This window comes from Mercenaria mercenaria, chromosome 13 (genome assembly GCF_021730395.1).
Source record: "Mercenaria mercenaria strain notata chromosome 13, MADL_Memer_1, whole genome shotgun sequence".
In the NCBI taxonomy this organism is placed as follows: Eukaryota; Metazoa; Mollusca; class Bivalvia; order Venerida; family Veneridae; genus Mercenaria; species Mercenaria mercenaria.
This window is the reverse complement of record NC_069373.1, coordinates 25,507,886-25,526,162: the sequence shown is the minus strand read 5'-3', so window position 1 is coordinate 25,526,162 and position 18,277 is coordinate 25,507,886. Positions and strand designations below refer to the sequence as shown.

The 18,277-nt window shown below is 35.6% G+C and overlaps 2 protein-coding genes and 1 long non-coding RNA gene across 9 annotated transcripts in view; 2 read left to right on the top strand and 1 right to left on the bottom strand.

Moving 5' to 3' along the window:
* LOC123529306 (DNA repair protein RAD52 homolog) overlaps positions 1-18,277 on the top strand; it is a 199,916-nt gene that overhangs the window by 150,871 nt on the left and 30,768 nt on the right. The gene's annotated exons all lie outside the window — the stretch shown is intronic.
* On the top strand, positions 3,213-4,609 carry LOC123529307 (uncharacterized). Its single transcript, XM_045309592.2, has 3 exons — positions 3,213-3,509; positions 3,718-3,969; positions 4,202-4,609. The coding sequence occupies exons 1-3, from the start codon at positions 3,345-3,347 to the stop codon at positions 4,301-4,303; spliced, it is 519 nt and encodes a 172-aa protein (XP_045165527.2). The 5' UTR covers positions 3,213-3,344; the 3' UTR covers positions 4,304-4,609.
* On the bottom strand, positions 14,326-17,563 carry LOC128547853 (uncharacterized). Its single transcript, XR_008366700.1, has 3 exons — positions 17,214-17,563; positions 16,914-16,993; positions 14,326-16,644 (listed from the first exon to the last, which is right to left on the bottom strand). It is a non-coding gene; the product is annotated as an uncharacterized LOC128547853 (long non-coding RNA).

The following is an 18,277-nucleotide window of genomic DNA, read 5'->3' as shown; positions in this document are numbered from 1 at the left end:
TACCCAACACCCACACACCCTTACCTGTGTGCAAACACAGGTATACATGTGTGTGTATGGGGTGGGAGGGGGGGGGGAAAGGGTTGTTTGTGTTTAAGAAGATTTTTTTTAAAACAAGAGTGTTTGAAAATGTCTTGAAGCACTGTTTAAAGCAATAGAAAATTAACTGTTAGATTCTCATACCCGCCGGGGCTTTCTACTCAAACATTTTTATTGATAAAAATTTATAGAATCCAAAATCTTATTTCCAGATATTGTAACTTGTAAATGGAATTGCTTTATTCTCTAGTTTAAAAAATATGTTATATAAACAGTTTAACAACAACATGGCACTATCTCGTATGGAGAAAATTTTGTTAATCTCCATATGGGGCTAAAAGAAATCTCTCACTTTGTCTTTTCTTTCTACTTTCACTCTCATCTTGAACTATATCTTTGTCTTTTTGGTTGCTTAGGGTCACGGGTTACCTCACCCTTACACTGTTTTCAGACTGCTATAACATAATGTCAATTGACATACACTTATACAGGGTGACAGTGGGATTGTTGTGTCCAGTCCAGCATAAAATGAAAGGAATCAAACGGTTCAATAGCTTTGAACTCGTATCCTGGATGGCTATGATTCTTCTCCTTGGAGGTGATATACATAAAAATCCTGGCCCTAATTTCGAAAGCTCTACTTCTTCTTCTGACTCCTCTGCCACAATGATAAATGACTTTTCAAAAACTTTGTCCTTTGTCCACTTATAATGTCCAAAGCTTTCTGAGAAAAAAGGACATCCTAGAAGGTGAACTGGATCTCTTTGATCTCATATCTCTCATGGAAACCTGGCTAGCTGCTACTATGGACTCTGATGCTCTACTGTTTCAAAACTACTCACCACCCTTTCGTAAAGACGGGTATTGATAATCATGGTGGTTTCCTCGTCTATGTGAACAATCAAATACCAGCCATAAGAAGACCAGATCTGGAAGTATATGGATTGAACTTCAACTTAAAACGAAAAAGCTTCTCTATGGAACTTTCTATCGTCCTCCTAATGCTGCTCCCTAGGTTTTTACTCAGATAGAAAACTATTGGACTCGCATTTGGTACCAACATCTCAGACATAGTTGTGGTCGGTGACTTTAATCTTGACATGCTTAAACCTCTCACTTCAGCAAAGGTATCAAATATAACCTCACAGTATAACATGACTGAAACAATACAAGAACCCACACATTTCACTGAAATATCAACTCACACATTGATCTGTTCCTTGTCTCTTCTTCATGCAAGGTAGCCCTTACTAGTGTTGGAGAACATTTTTTGGATCAGAACACGAGGTATCACTGGCATTGATTTTACTAAACCACATGTTAGAACCTACAGGGTGGGTGATCACGTGATTTTTGTTTATGATCACATTGTGTCCACCTTAACGGCTGCCCCCATGTACTGGAAGGTTTTTTGTATTTTTCTGCAATATTTCATCATATTTGAATATATTTGACAGACCATGTTCCAGCCAACAACTTTCCGGTTCCAACAATGTATTATTTTGCTATGTGAGTGTTGCCGTTCTTCCATTTACCCTGCAGAGATTTTCGAAGCGTTGATTTTTCTCTTGAAATTGTGTGGTCACATTGAGTCCAAAATAAAAAAAAAACACATTTTATGCATTTAAACAGGTTTGTTGTTGGTAGAAATCGACTGAAGATGCACCACAATTATGTACTTTGCTTCACATGCGACTTGTAAATGTTTATGTGTGTTTTCTACAATGTTCCAGGGATTCATGTCTGAATGGTCATATTATGTCATTTTAAGGCTTTTACAAAATCCCTTTCACATATATGCAGGGGGTATCATAATCCCCTCTATGATTTTACAGGGCTATCATAATCCCCTTCATGAAAATGTTAGGGCTATCATAAAGGTATTATAACCAACCTTATAGATATATAGATATCAGTGCTTCAAATACCTGGCAGCCATTACGCGACTAGACCAGATGGCTCCCACGCTGGTGCCTTTAGTTTAGTTAGGCCTTTTGTTTACCCTATAAGGAGGTGCGATTGATTATAAGCTTGTATCGGCGAACGATATTCATCCCATTTTGACCAATTATGTTACCAGTTATACTTATTTCATTTAGCGATGTTCACCCATTTTTGCTCGTTTTTTAGATTTGCCTTAGGTGAGTATATTATGTTTTTGAGTGAATTTGAGCCGTTTCTTCGGGTTGTTTTCATTAGTTTCGATACCCATCATGACAACAAAGCCGGAATTTTTTCTTAGTTCAAGGGGTGGGAAAAAAGCAAGTTTCAATGGATTTTCTTACTCTAAAGATCGTTTGGATACAAAAACAGGCAAAACATACTTGAGATGCAAAAATAGAAAATGTAAGGGACGACTGATTACCTCAGCCGATGACACTGTGACAAAAGAGTCTGACCATGATCTCCACGGACCTGATTTTCCTCAGATTGCCGTACAGATGTCTATGGCGAGAGTCATCACAGGATGAGCCCGCCAAAATTGTTAACAAAGAGTTGGCATCTGATTGCCCTTCGGAATTTCGTGCTTACTGGCCAAAAGAGGCCACTGTTAAGAGGAAAATTCAAAGACAAAGGCGGAAAGTATTGCCAGCAATCCTGTTGTCGCTTAAGGAACTATTTATTACGGAGCAGTGGCAGCGAAACAGTAATGGGGAACAGTTTCTCTTATGTGACATAGAGATTGAAAGTGATGAACAAATTCTGATTTTTTGCACAGAATGAAATTTACAATACCTGTGCTACAGCCATGTTTGGTATGGGGACGGGACAATTAGTGTGGCTCCCCACTTTTTCTATCAATTGTATACTCTACATGGAGTTGTCATGGGCCAGTTACTGCCCCTGGCTTTCTGCTTGTTGACTCGAAAGAGTAAACCACATTACGGAGTAATGTTCAATGCGATAAAATCAAATGCAGAGCAGAGGCATATCCAGCTTATGGTGAAAGAGTTTCGTTGTGACTTTGAAGACACATGCATAAAGCTGAGTTGTTATCTTATATTTTTGCAATACTTTTTATAAATAAAGAGTTCCTTCTAAAGTACTGAGAACAAGCAAACTGCAGACTTAAAACGTTATTATAATTCCAAGCACTGAGAACAAGCAAGACTTGATTGGAGTGTGCCTGTTCATGAGCAGTGATGGAAATACTTTATAATTTTCAGGCCTTTGTTGAGGTTTTCACTGGTTCTACTGTGGAGTGCTGCTTTTTTCATCTGTCTCAAGCCCACTGGCGAAAGATCGCTGATCTTGGTCTTCGTGGTAGCTATATAGAGGACGAGAATCTTGCCTTATCATTAAGGATGTTCACAGCATTGGCATTTGTACCCATGGACAGAGTTTACGACGTCTTTGTGCAGCTATGTGAGTACGTGCCACAGGTAGTCCAGGAGTTCATTCCATACATGGAGGACACCTACATAGGATCATGGCGATTCCAGAGTAAAACAAAACCTGATGGTCACATGGTAAAAACACATTACATCATATACATGCATATATTATATGTAATAAATATGTTCCGTAATAAAAACATAGGAGTCCAAAACATAGAAATATCACAATTTTTATATCCACGGTCTGTACTGCATAATTATTGCTTATTATCCATTACTCATTAATTACTTGATCTTTAACTTTAATTAATCTTTACCTAGTCTTTAAATTTGTTTGCAGGTGTTTAAGCGTCAGTGGAGAGATCCAATGTATCCACCGCACTTATGGAATGTGTACAAGCGCACCCTTGAAGGTGAACCCAGGACCAACAACCAGTTGGAGGGATGGCACCGTTGCTTCAAGACAGTTGTAGAGGAAAATCACCCAAACATCTACCTCTTTCGTGAGAAACTGAAAGGCGAACAAGCTCGCACAGAGACATTGATTGAGTCATTAATTGCAGGACAGAAGCCAGGAGAATCTAGACAAAAGGCAAGTTTTTGTTTCATATATATATATATATATATATATATATATATATATATATATATATATATATATATATATATATATATATATATATATTTGATTTCAGGCGATCACTGCGAAGTACACTCAAATTTTCAATTTTGTTCACACATCTTTTTTTATTTCAGAACAGTGCGACGTATACACGTTTTCAATTTTGATTCATATCTAACACTCATATTTTTTATTATTTCAGGTGAAGAAAACCAATGAGAAAGTGCATTTGATCGTCCAGGAATTTGACAAGATGCCCCCTATTGATTTTCTGAAAGGACTTTCATATAATATTAAATATTGAGTCATAGACTGTTCATACAATGATCGATTTCATAACTGTTCGTAATCATAAATCGAATGCAGCATCATCTCAATAAAGTGAAAGTAGTATGATACATTGTTGTGTCCATTTTTGACCATGTTTCGACGAAAAAATAATTTAGACTAATTAACATCGTTGGCCTAATGTCACAGTTGACGTAATTGTCATTTAGACCTAATTTTAATTTAGACGAAGTGTCTTCTAACCAAACGTCATGGAAGCGATTTTGATAGCCCTGTAATTTTCATGTAGGGGATTATGATAGCCCTAACATTTTCATCAAGGGGATTATGATAGCCCTGTAAAAATCACAGAAGGGATTATGATACCCCCTGCCAATATATATTTCAACATTAGTTGACTAACAGCCCATATAGTGATAGCAGTGACTCCTGCATGCCTAGTCCTATAATATCTGTAAAAATTTATTGAATGAACAATATTATGATGATGATTGTGCAATTATTGAGCAAAATTAGGGGATTAAAGTTAGAAGTGTGAACAACTTATATCCAGTCATTATACTCATGAAAATCAGTTACCACATAGTCATTTCTATCATATAACCATAAAACCCAAGTACCCTGTGTGGTATTGTTCTAATGTTACTGTAGATGACTAAAAAAAGATTGGTAGAATTCTTCATGTGAGGAAGCCATCCAGCTGGCTTACGAAAGGTCGGTGGTTCTACCCAGGTGCCCGCTCGTGATGAAATAGTGCACGGAGGTGCACCTGGGGTCTTCCTCCACCATTAAAGCTGGAAAGTCGCTGTATGACATAAAATTGTGTCGGTGCGACGTTAAACCCAACAAAATAAATAAATAAATAGAAGAAGATTGCAGAGTGTGAAAGGTCATAGACTGAAATGTTATACTGTGTTATTAAATTGAAAGGGTGTTTTCAAATTTTGGTATTATTCCAACAAAACTCAGAAACAAACTTGGGATCAAAAAAACTGCAAAACTTGTACTCAGTTACAGAATGCTTTATGATAAAGAACTAGACTGGTAGACTATCATATATGTTATTAATAAGCAAAATCTAGTTGTGACCTTGCAAGATCTAACTAGAAATGTTGAAAGGTGTTTACTTCCACATAAAAAATATTTTGTTGTGTAAAAAACCAGAATTTTGTTAATGAAACTGTTCTGTCAGCTAACTATCACTTCACCAATGGTTTCAAAGTAAGTAAAATTGACTGTAAGAATTAGCTCACATTTTCAGGGTGGCCAACCCACGTGACTTTTGGATATCGAACACGCGAGAAAACGTCTCGATTCAGGTAATATTTTTGCCTATATTTTCCTTATTACTTGACGGATTTTTATAAAATAAAGAGCGTCGAAGACAGCAAAATGAGTGTTTTCTTCCGCACAAAGCCTCTGCCGTCAGTTCTCTGTACTTTTCTCAAACACTTCGCCCAACTGCTTTTTCGTAGAAAAACTGTGTAGATAACGTACACACTTTCTTCCAAAACGATCAGTTTTTTCAAGATCAACAAACTTCAGTAGAAATCTATAGCAGAAATATTATAGCGCATGATTTAATTTAACCGTATATAATAAAACCTACAAGATTGGATGAAACACTAGTTGTTTAATGAGAAATCTTGCGAATTGGATATCGTACACATATTTTGTGTTTGGATATCGTTCACACTGTACAGTATCTATAATAACATCTGTGCGTTGACATGTGATCATTTGTGTTTAACAACATGCAAGCGTACTAAAATACAATTACATAAAACAATGTGAAAAACATTATCCTTACTGTTTTAGTTCAGTGTCATTTCCCATGGTAAAGCTGAATATTGATTTAATGTAAAAAAAAAATGCTAGAAATTTGTTAAAATTCCAATTTCCTATCTCTTTGATAACTTTCTTCTTCCAGCACGATGACACGAAAGAAGCCTCTTCTGAATTTAAGCCGTCTAAGAAAGAGAAAAAAGGTCCAGAGAAAGAAATGGGTCAACTTCTTCCAAAAGTGCTGGACAATCTTGCTGAGGAAGGATTAGACGAGATGCTTTTAGAATTCTTTCGAAAGATTTCCATTATCAAATCTAGCGTTTTTGCTCTGGATTTCATAGCTGTGAAAGTACCAGTATTATGCGTTACTCGGAGGATAAAAAAAGTTCTGGAAATTCGGATATAGAACATTTGGAGGCAGATTCATTCATTTTATGTCTGAGTACAAAAGCTCTGAACAAATTGTAAGCGAGAACGCAATTAATCTTTGTCTGAAGCAATGGAAGGAAAATCTTGCTGTTTAACATTCGATGGCCAAAAGCTGCATCAAGGATTAACGAAATTAGATAACCAAGTGTATGTAATTAGTTATGTGAGCTCAGATTGGTACAGGAGTGTGAAAATGTATATTCTGTAGATACAATAAGAACAATTCATACATTACAATGCAAAACCTTCATATCAGACAATGTACATACATGTATATGTTTATGCACTGATTCCCATTAAAACAACAAGACAGTGTATTCAATATTTTGATTTGTTTATTCCATTAATATGTTTTATTGGTATTATCAAAGTGACGAAATACAATCACAGCTTTAAATCACAGTACAGTTAAGTAAAAATCACAGTTCATCAAACTAAAGCTATCCCAAAATATGATTTGTACCCCTTTTCGGACAAAAGTTTGACTGTTTAAAACTTGCTTAAATACAGTAAAACAACCTTCAGTGTAGTCATCAAATATATTATTTAATTGGAAATAATTCACAAAAAGGAAGATAATTCAAAGAAGTGTAAATTGCCCAGCAATACGAAACAGCAATACGAAATCCCCTACTGGAAGGTGACTAATTATCTCAACTACAGCATAACCTCTGTCAATGATATACTAGAACATGCAATATTGTACTGTATACATAATATGTTAAAGCAGACATCGTTTGGATTAAAATTTGCATATATAAAAAAGATACAGTTGTTTATTGCTTATAACATCTACAAATTAAAAAAAGCTTTTAATTTCAACTTTAATCAAATTCCATGAAAATATGAGAAAAAGAAACTTAGAAAAGCAACATACTCGTATTTAACGGAAGTACCTCTGAAAAAAAAAACCAAAAAACTTGCACCAACAATATTTGAATTCGGCCCATATGACACATGCGCTTCTGTTAAAATATTTTCAAGACTGGATAGGAAAAGATCAGTTTTGAATTTGACCTTCAAGTGTGACTCTGACCTTTGAGCTAGGGTTTGGGTGTTCTTCGTGACAAGTTGTCCCATTATTGGAAACATGAGTGCTACGTAATATTAAAGTCCCTGAATGGATGACAGAGAAATGGACTCGACAGGGAAAAACTCTATTGACCTTTGATCTCAAAGTTTGACATTTGAGCTAGAGACCTGGCTTTGCGCATGGCAAACTGTCTGATTATCGAAGTAATACTGTAATTCCCTAAATGAATGACAGAGGTCTGGACCGGATACGAAACAGACCCTGTTCAGGCAATGTTAACTTTTGACTACCAATTGTGACGTTGACCTATAAGCTAGTGGTATGAATGTCATGCTTGACAAATTGTCTCATTATCGGATACGAAACAAAACCTGTTCATGTAATGTTACCGTTTGACCTCCAAGTGTGACCTTGACCTTTAAGCTAGGGATCCGAGGTTTGCGCGCGGCACATTGTCTCATGAAAAATATTTTGCCAAGTTGTATTAAATGACAGACCGGACCGGGCAATATATTGAGGACGGACGGAATGACAGAATGACATACAGACGGAAAAGCGCAATCCTACAGTCTCCGAAAATGGTTTTCGACAAGTAGGGGACTAAAATTCTCGGGATAGATATAGTTTGGAAATCTAGTAACATTTGAAAAATATATTACTTTGCTATTTTGCAAACTGATATCAACAATAATCAGTCAATGTCAAGTTTTTAATATATTATAATGATGGCAGCTAAAACGTTATCTGCCTTCTGAGTCCTAACCGATTCACGGAAACTTGTTTTACGAAATACAGTAATCAAATGTAAATGTTAAAATATCACTTGTGTTTTTTCTTTATGTGTCGACTGAGACTGCTGCTTACAGTACCTACAAGTCAGGTTGCACCTACTACATCTATGTACCCTCAACTCGTTGTGCTTTGATATATGGGCTTTAAGTTTACTGTTATCCTCCTAGGTAAAACCACATAATTTTTATGTTACATCTTGTCACAAAAGCTTTTCTACAATCTATACACAGATTTGACTTAACCTCTCCGTGAACATCGTATTCATGTCTCTTCAAGTTGGCTTTCAAAAGACGCTTTTACCCACAGCATATGTAAGGCGCACTATTGTTGTGTCTCTTTTCGTGCTGTTGTAGTGCTTCAGCATTCTTTAGGGATTTCACTCATTTCTGAAAAAGATGCAGATTTATAAATTGTATATTACTGTTCGCCATAATGTTGTTTGTTTTTTTAGGAAAACACACAAAGTTCAGAAAAAGTGTTTAGATATCCGCCTTGTGTGATTTTTAATTTTGGAAATTTATACCTTAAAGACCATTTTATCACTATACACAATCATGTTGAGTAGGAAATACTTTTTGAAATGTTCAATGAATCTTGTTTGGAAGTACATTTCTGCTTACTTGGTCAGTTTCGTACAGAATATATTTCTCACACTTAAATGGTCATTATGATTATGATTACCATGTATGTAGATATATTCAGTTAGGAAGTAAGGGTGTTGAACATGTTACAAAATATGCTCTTTACAAACAAATTGCAAAATGAAAGGGAAAATAGAACTGCCAACATTACGAAAACACGGCCATATTTCAATATTGATGTTCACTACTTGGAGTACGTAAAATAAATATGTTAGTCACACAAGTAGCCTGAACCCATAAAAATACATAATTTCGAATAAGAAGTTTTATATTTTATACAAATATGACAACGGACAGTCAAAGTACATGTAAAATAAGACCCACATTCTTGTTCAAAAGAGAATAAACACTATTTATAATAATTGCATCTTCAATTTTATTACTTTTGGTGTACCTTTTTTATGAATAGAAAAGATATGTGAGGGATTATTACATAAAATAGAATTCACTGAAACAGTTATATTAAAGTTCTTTACTTGAACATAAAACTTAGAAAAATCAATGTAATTCTAACATTATCCTAGTTAATTCATGAAATCAGTGTGAACGATATCATACATTAAATATGTGTGTACGATATCCAATTCGCAAGATTTCTCATTAAACAACTAGTGTTTCATCCAATCTTGTAGGTTTTATTATATACGGTTAAATTAAATCATGCGCTATAATATTTCTGCTATAGATTTCTACTGAAGTTTGTTGATCTTGAAAAAACTGATCGTTTTGGAAGAAAGTGTGTACGTTATCTACACAGTTTTTCTACGAAAAAGCAGTTGGGCGAAGTGTTTGAGAAAAGTACAGAGAACTGACGGCAGAGGCTTTGTGCGGAAGAAAGCACTCATTTTGCTGTCTTCGACGCTCTTTATTTTATAAAAATCCGTCAAGTAATAAGGAAAATATAGGCAAAAATATTACCTGAATCGAGACGTTTTCTCGCGTGTTCGATATCCAAAAGTCACGTGGGTTGGCCACCCTGATTTTATAACATAGAAAATCAATTGTTTTGTTAAAAAAGAAATAGAAAAACTTCTTATTGCCCAGTATTGCCCACTTCATTCATTTTTAGGAGTATTGCCCAACCCGGGTTTTCCCGGGCGGGTAGTCGCCACCCTGACTTTCGGGCGTGTCACATAATGGCTAAAGATAAGATAAAGTGTCATTTTCATTTTTTTTCTGTAAGCTAGTTCCTGTTTTTACATCATTGTGGACCTATACTTGACATTTTGTACCATTTTCAAGGAGACCTTCTGCATTTATAGAAAAGTAAATGAACCACATAAGAGTGTTAAATTGCCTAATTTTGTGTCGCTCAACAATCTTGACTAAACCTATTGTACATTGTATTTGGAATCTTTTGGTATCATTTTGAAACTGTGTTCATGCATGACCTACCAAATGTCATCATCATTGGCCCATAATTTTCATTGACTGTGCATTCATATATATATTGTTGCAAAAGCATTAATCAGATATGTTACCTTCATCTGTTAATTATGTCTCCCCCAGGAGACATATTGTTTTTGCCCTGTCCGTCCGTCCGTACGTCACACTTCATTTCCGAGCAATAACTGGAGAACCATTTGACCTAGAACCTTCAAACTTCATAGGGTTGTAGGGCTGCTGGAGTAGACGACCCCTATTGTTTTTGGGGTCACTCCGTCAGAGGTCAAGGTCAGAGGGGCCTGAACATTGAAAACCATTTCCGATCAATAACTAGAGAACCACTTGACCCAGAATGTTGAAACTTCATAGGATGATTGGTCATGAAGAGTAGATGACCCCTATAGATTTTGGGGTCACTCCATTAAAGGTCAAGGTCACAGGGGCCTGAACATGGAAAACCACTTCCGATCAATAACTAGAGAACCACTTGACCCAGAATGTTGAAACTTCATAGGATGATTGTACATGCAAAGTAGATGACCCCTATCGATTTTGGGGTCACTCCATTAAAGGTCAAGGTCACAGGGGCCTGAACATTGAAAACCATTTCCGATCAATAACTAGAGAACCACTTGACCCAGAATGTTGAAACTTCATAGGATGATTGGTCATGAAGAGTAGATGACCCCTATTGATTTTTGGGTCACTCCGTCAAAGGTCAAGGTCACAGGGGCCTGAACATTGAAAACCATTTCCGATCAATAACTAGAGAACCACTTGACCCAGAATGTTGAAACTTCATAGGATGATTGGTCATGCAGAGTAAATGACCCCTTTTGATTTTGGGGTCACTCCATCAAAGGTCAAGGTCACAGGGGCCTGAACATGGAAAACCATTTCCGATCAATAACTAGAGAACCACTTGACCCAGAATGTTGAAACTTCATAGGATGATTGTACATGCAAAGTAGATGACCCCTATCGATTTTGGGGTCACTCCATTAAAGGTCAAGGTCACAGGGGTCTGAACATTGAAAACCATTTACGGTCAGTAACTTGAGAACCACTTGACCCAGAATGTTGAAACTTAATAGGATGATTGGTCATGCGGAGTAGATGACCCCTAACGGTTTTGGGGTCACTCTGTGAAAGGTCAAGGTCACAGGAGCCTGAACATTGAAAACCTTTTCCGGTCAGTAACTTGAGAACCACTTGACCCAGAGTGATGAAACTTCATAGGATGATTGGTCATGCAGAGTAGATGACCCCTAACGATTTTAGGGTCACTCTGTTAAAGGTCAAGGCCACAGGGGCCTGAACATGGAAAACCATTTCCAATCAATAACTTGAGAACCTCTCGACCCAGAATGTTGAAACTTCATAGGATGATTGTTCATGCAGAGTAAATTACCCCTATTGTTTTTGGGGTCACTCTGTTAAAGGTCAAGGTCACAGAGGCCTGAACATTGATAACCATTTCCGATCAATAACTTGAGAACCACTTCACCCAGAATGTTGAAACTTCATAGGATGATTGAACATGCAGAGTAGATGACCCCATATTGATTTTGGGGTCAGTCTATTAAAGGTCAAGGTCACAGTGGCCTGTTCATGTAAAATCATTTTTTGGAAATAACTTGAGAACCACTTGACCTACAATGTTGAAACTTAATAGGATGATTGGACATGCAGAGTAGATGACCCCTATTTATTTTGGGGTCACTTGATCAAAGGTCAAGGTCACAGGAGCCTGAACACTGACTTGAGAACCACTAGGCCAAGAGTGTTGAAATTTAGCGGGATGACTGGACATGCCAAGTAGATGATCCCTATTGCAGCCAACCATCAGTGTCTCTTTGACTTTCGCTCCTGACCCCTATTGACTTCTTGCCTATAGGACTTTGCATTGGGGGAGACATGCGCTTTTTTACAAAAGCATTTTCTAGTTTACTATGAAGTGAAACAAATGTGAAAATCTTATCTTTATTAGTAATGTGCACCCATTACAGACACAATTTATATGATTAAATTTTGATAAACAGTTTGTTACTATAACAAAAACCACATACATTATTGAATGATTGATGCATGATTTCACAATCGGCAATTGATTATTATATTTTCCCTCATGGAACAGAAGAATTGCTGATACGCATTTCACTAACATGAAATACTGTATCTGTATGTATATGGAATTGAAAAGGACAAAGAATTTAGGTGGTTTAACCAGATACATGATGAACAGATATGTTACAGATATTTTAAATTCAGAATGTCAAATAATTCTGCGTTTTAGAAATGGGGAGTACAACTCAAACAAATTGTCACTATCTGAGTTTGACCTTTGTGAGACCTCTGTAAAACATAGTGTAATCACAGCTGCTGATCAGCCTATACCAACTGAGAGATCTTAGACATCATGTATGGTTGTAAATGCACAAATTGACACCACTTATAATGTTCTTAAAAATAATCAGATACGTTAACTTTGGATCTTATATCGAAATCTGTAACCAAAACTTTGTATAAATTAATCGTTGAGGCATTTAATTTTTATATTTAGAGATCATGGATGGTTTCATTTTTAACTCACCTGTCACGTAGTGACAAGGTGACCTTTTGTGATCGCCCTTCGTCCGTCGTCCATCATCTGTCATCCGTTAACAATTTCTTGTGAACACGATACAGACCACAGTTTACAATCAATTTTAATCAATCTTGCACACAATTTGTATTGGCATAATATCTCGGTTCCTTTCAAAAACTGGCCAGATCCCTTCATGGGTTCCAGAGTTATGGCCCAGTAAAGGGCCAAAATTTACTATTTTTGGCTTGTGAACACGATAGAGACAACATTTTGCAATCAACTTTAATCAAACTTGCACACAAGTTGTATTGGCATAATATCACAGTTCCTTTCGAAAACTGGCCAGATCTCATCATGGGTTCCAGAATTATGGTCCCTCAAAGAGCCAAAATTTGCTGATTTTGGCTTGTGAAATTTTCAATTTTTCCCTTTCAGCCATATAGAGGTTTCATTTATACTTTGATTTGATACAAATTGCACAGAATGGTTATTTTGATGATCTTTAGGCCTGGATCGAAACTGGGTCATGTCGGGTCAAAAACGAGGTCAGACTGGTCAAATCGAAGGAAAAGCTTGTTAAAAACCTAGAGGCCACATTTATGGCTCTATCTTCATGAATCTTGGTCAGAATGTTTATCTTGATGAATTCTAGGCCAGATTTGAAACTGGGTCATAAGGGGTCAGAAACTAGGTCATCAGGTCAAATCAAAGGGAATGCTTGTTAACACTCTTCAGGCCACATTTATGACCCTATCTTCATGAAACTTGGTCAGAATGTTTATCTTGATGATTCTTAGGCCAAGTTTGAAACTGGGTCATATGGGGTCAAAATCTAGGTCACCCAGTCAAATCAAAGGAAAAGCTTGTTAACACTCTTGTTCATTTTGATGTGCATGCATGAAACTTGGTCAGAATGTTTGTCTGCATGAAATATCTTATGAATTTTATCTGAGTCATGTAGGGTCAAAAACTAGTTCACAAGGTCAAATCAAAGAATAAGCTTGTTTACACCCTAGGGGACGCATTTTTTATTCTCTCTTCATAAATTTTCGTCAAACTGTTTGTTATCATGAAGTCTTTGACGATTTCAAGTGTGGGTCACATGGGGTCAAAAACTAGGTCACTAGATCAAATTATAGGAAAAGCTTTATACACTCTAGAGTCCACTTTTTTGCTCCAATCTTCCCGAAACATTGTCAATATGTTTCATGAAATTTTGGTAAAGTTCGAATCTGGGTCATGTGGGGTTAAGAAATAGGTCACTAGGTCAAATCAAAGAAAATGTTTGTTTACACTTAAGAGGCCACGTTTTTTTTTTCCAATCTTAATGAAAATTGGTCAGAATATTTGTCTCCATGAAATCACTAGGTAAAACATGTTTACACTGTTATGGTGTGTTACACAGGTGAATGACCTACGGCCATCTTGGCCCTCTTGTTAATTCTGAACATTTTTATGCAGTAAGTTTATCTGTTTTAAATAGTGTCAGATACGTTACTAAATACCTCATGTATCAATGCATGCACTACGACGATGCATGCACTCATAGTGCACAAATATCACATCAGGTATAACTGAATTTGAACTGTGATATTGATAATACTATATAATGATGTTTATGCTGCTACTTGTGTTTAGGATACTATATTAAATGTCAGGCTGTCAAACTTATTTGACCTGCTGTAGGCTTCAATTTTATTTCTTCCTTTAACCTGAGAGCTTAGTAAACATAAGCTTAGCTGGAAATGAAAAAAGTAAGATATGCATACACAGTTTAGTTTAATTAAGAAATCTGAATATGACAAATAAAATGTTTTATTTCATTTATAGATGATACTATAAATCTGGTATAATAATAATAATAATACTCAGAACAATGTCCTATATTAAAAAGATCTTGATAGTAACGTATCTGGTTTTGTAATTTTCAGTACCATTAAATAAATACACTTTAAAATGTATTTTAAACTAGCATAGTGCCCCCATGTAGATTTTTACCTCATACAGGCTTTGTACTTTCAATACTATTGTAACTATGGCTTATTTTCTATATGGTAGTTCGAGTTAACTACTTTATAAAAGAATAACCAATGTTGTTTGCATGGTTTGAAATGTCCTTTTTATTAACCAGGTTTTCAAGATGTCGGGCGGGCGGGCGGGCGGCGGTGGAGGCGTCAAACTGGTGTTTCCGGTCAATAACTTTTGTTTCGGTAAAGATATTTGAATAAACTTGGTATGTATGTAGCTTATATCAAGACAAAGGCTGGGATTGATTTTGGGGTTTCTGGGGTCAAGGTCAAGGTCACTGTTACTTAAAATAGAAAAAGGGTTTCCGGTCAATAACTTTTGTTTCGGTAAAGATATTTGAATAAAACTTGGTACGTATGTAGCTTATATCAAGACAAAGGCTGGGATTGATTTTGGGGTTTCTGGGGTCAAGGTCAAGGTCACTGTTACTTAAAATAGAAAAAGGGTTTCCAGTCAATAACTTTTGTTTCGGTAAAGATATTTGAATAAAACTTGGTATGTATGTAGCTTATATCAAGACAAAGGCTGGGACTGATTTTGGGGTTTCTGGGGTCAAGGTCACTGTTACTTAAAATAGAAAAAGGGTTTCCGGTCAATAACTTAACTTAGGAATGAGCTATCGTGATGAAACTTGGTGTATAGAAAACTTATATAAAGTTGTAGCTATGGATTGATTTTGGGGTTTCTGGGATCAAGGTCAAGGTCATTGTTACTAAAAATAGGGTTATGGTTAGGTTAGGGTTAGGGTTAGCATATCTTCTACATGCATGGAGGGATTTTGATGAAAGTTGGCACAATTGTTCATCATCATGAGACGGAGTGTCATGCCCAAGAACCAGGTCCCTAGGTCTTAGGTCAAGGTCACACTTAGAGGTCAAAGGATACAAGAATGAAAACTTTGTCCGGAGCATATCTTCTTCATGCATAGAGGGATTTTGATGTAACTTGGCACAATTATACACCATCATGAGACGAAGTGTCTTGCGCAGTTCCCTTCTTTAGAATTACTTCCCTTTGTTGTTACTATAAATAGCTTATATTGTAACTTTTTCATTACTAGACGTAGGGAAAAATCGAGACCACTTTTCTGTAGTACAACATGCATGTTACATCCAATTTTGAGGTGTATTTTGACCAATCTCTACCTGGTAAGGATTTCTGTGTGGACTTACAATTTTTTTTTTTGTATTTTTTTTTTTTTTTTAAGATTAACTTCCCTTAGTTGTTACTATAAATTACTTATATTGTAACTTTTTTATAACTGACCGTAGGGAAAAACCAAGACCACTTTTCTGTGGTACAACATAGTTGTTACTTTCTAATTTTAGGTGTATTTTAAGGTATCTCTACCTGGTAAGGAGTTTTTTTGTGGACTTAGAAAAACAAAAGAATTACAATGATTACTAAACAACCACAAAATTAAAATTACATCTGCAAATACAGGTGCTAGAGCAAAAAAATTTGCTGTGACGGGCGTATATTGTGACATTCTGGCACTCTTGTTTATTCTTATGAAAATTGTTGAAAACCTGGTTTCGTGGCATTGCCGCGTTTCTTGTTATTTATAAATTGTATCACATTTTGTATCACATCTTTATATTGTCTTAGACACTAAACAGTCTGTTATATTGTAAATGACATTTTCCTAGTCAAAACTGTGATCGAAACACGGTGACCTGAAATACACAATTAGTAATAGTAAATAGGATGTAACAGTAGAAGCTTATACCTAAAAACATACATGTATCTAAAGTTCTTATGTAACGTTATACATGTACATTTACAATTAGTAAAAATACATAAATCTGTGTGTTCAGTGGTCGGTAAATACTTAAATAAAATCCTGTATCATATGTAATACACATGAAATCCTCGTCTCACACACTGCATAAAAAAATATATTTACTCAATAAAGCACTACACAAAACAGTTTACATAAACTCACCAAATTATGGACTTGATCACACTAGCTACCTTACACAACACATATTCGCCTGTCTCCCGTGAGTGCTTTACTGTATTAAACTGCAAATTTAAAAGAACAACATGTGCAAAGGTTTTTCATGGTAGTGATATGGTTAAAAACAAGTTACGAGGTTAGAATTTCTACTGCCATTTTGAACATGTACATTACTCATGTATACGGAAGTTATGCCAAATATAAATCTTTTACTTAGATAATAAACAACTCTTCGTCTAGAATGAAGTGACCCGCAAACAGAAACATTTGAAATAAATACAATACCTATTAAATAATTCCATTATTTAAGTTACTTTTTTAAGAACTCGACAGAGTAACCAACATGTCTGCTTTATCAAACTGAAAACGGCGCTCTTCCCCGAGACAGCTGATCACGAGGACCAGTAAAAATAGAGTTCAAATAAGGTCAACAATGTCAAAGGTAAAAAATGGAATGGAGGTCTCACATAACAGCAACTGAGAGGTCTCACACAACTGATGGTATCAGAACCCTAAATTATCACCCTGTCACACACTCCCCCTCTGTGGGAAATGATGTCTCGTCATTCGTCCGTTGTCTTAGATTAAACATACACTAGTACTTCTACTCATATGACTAGCATTAACTACTCCTATTTTCAATAACTACATAGTATGTATTAAGTACATACATTTCTACAACTCAAAAGTTATAATTTCATCCCTGCAATGAGTACTGTATACTTAAAGGTGATTGTGATTAATTTTGAGATAAAATTTTATTCTCTTTCCTACCTCCCTCCAAAAAAATTGTGACCTCACAATAAAAACACATATATGATACTACTACTAATAATAAAAATCACAAAAGAACATAATTACATCAAGTCAACACAATATTATCTATCAAATTGTGAAGTAAGCAAAATATGTTGAATTAAATTGCATTAAGACGCAACAAAAATATGAATCGCACTAGTACCTAATGCAATATAGGACATCTAAACCATCTAAGCTTGACAATATTATATACTACACAATTCATATTCACAATGAATCTCAACAAAATATTTACAATTTTGATCACAATATCATTATTTGGTGACATAACATATATTGACGTAACCGCATGTTGAGATAGTATTGGCATGTATGTTATGTGAAATGTTGTTGTTGTTTTTTTTTATATTATATAAAATACTGTCATTTACTGGTACATTTCACATCACATATTTTCAACACATTGCACTAAGATATTTACACAATTCATGGATATTTTAAAACAACATAAAATATGCTATTCCATAATAGATTGTATAATCTTATGGACAACTTCTGTGTCTAAACTTGTAAATATTCCAGAGTTCATC

Coding starts and splice junctions, on each gene's coding strand:
- LOC123529307 (XM_045309592.2), top strand. CDS start 3,345: ATGTTCACAGCATTGGCATTTGTACCCATGGACAGAGTTTACGACGTC. Junction 3,510..3,717: donor CAAAACCTGATGGTCACATG/GTAAAAACACAT, acceptor ATTTGTTTGCAG/GTGTTTAAGCGTCAGTGGAG. Junction 3,970..4,201: donor CAGGAGAATCTAGACAAAAG/GCAAGTTTTTGT, acceptor TTATTATTTCAG/GTGAAGAAAACCAATGAGAA.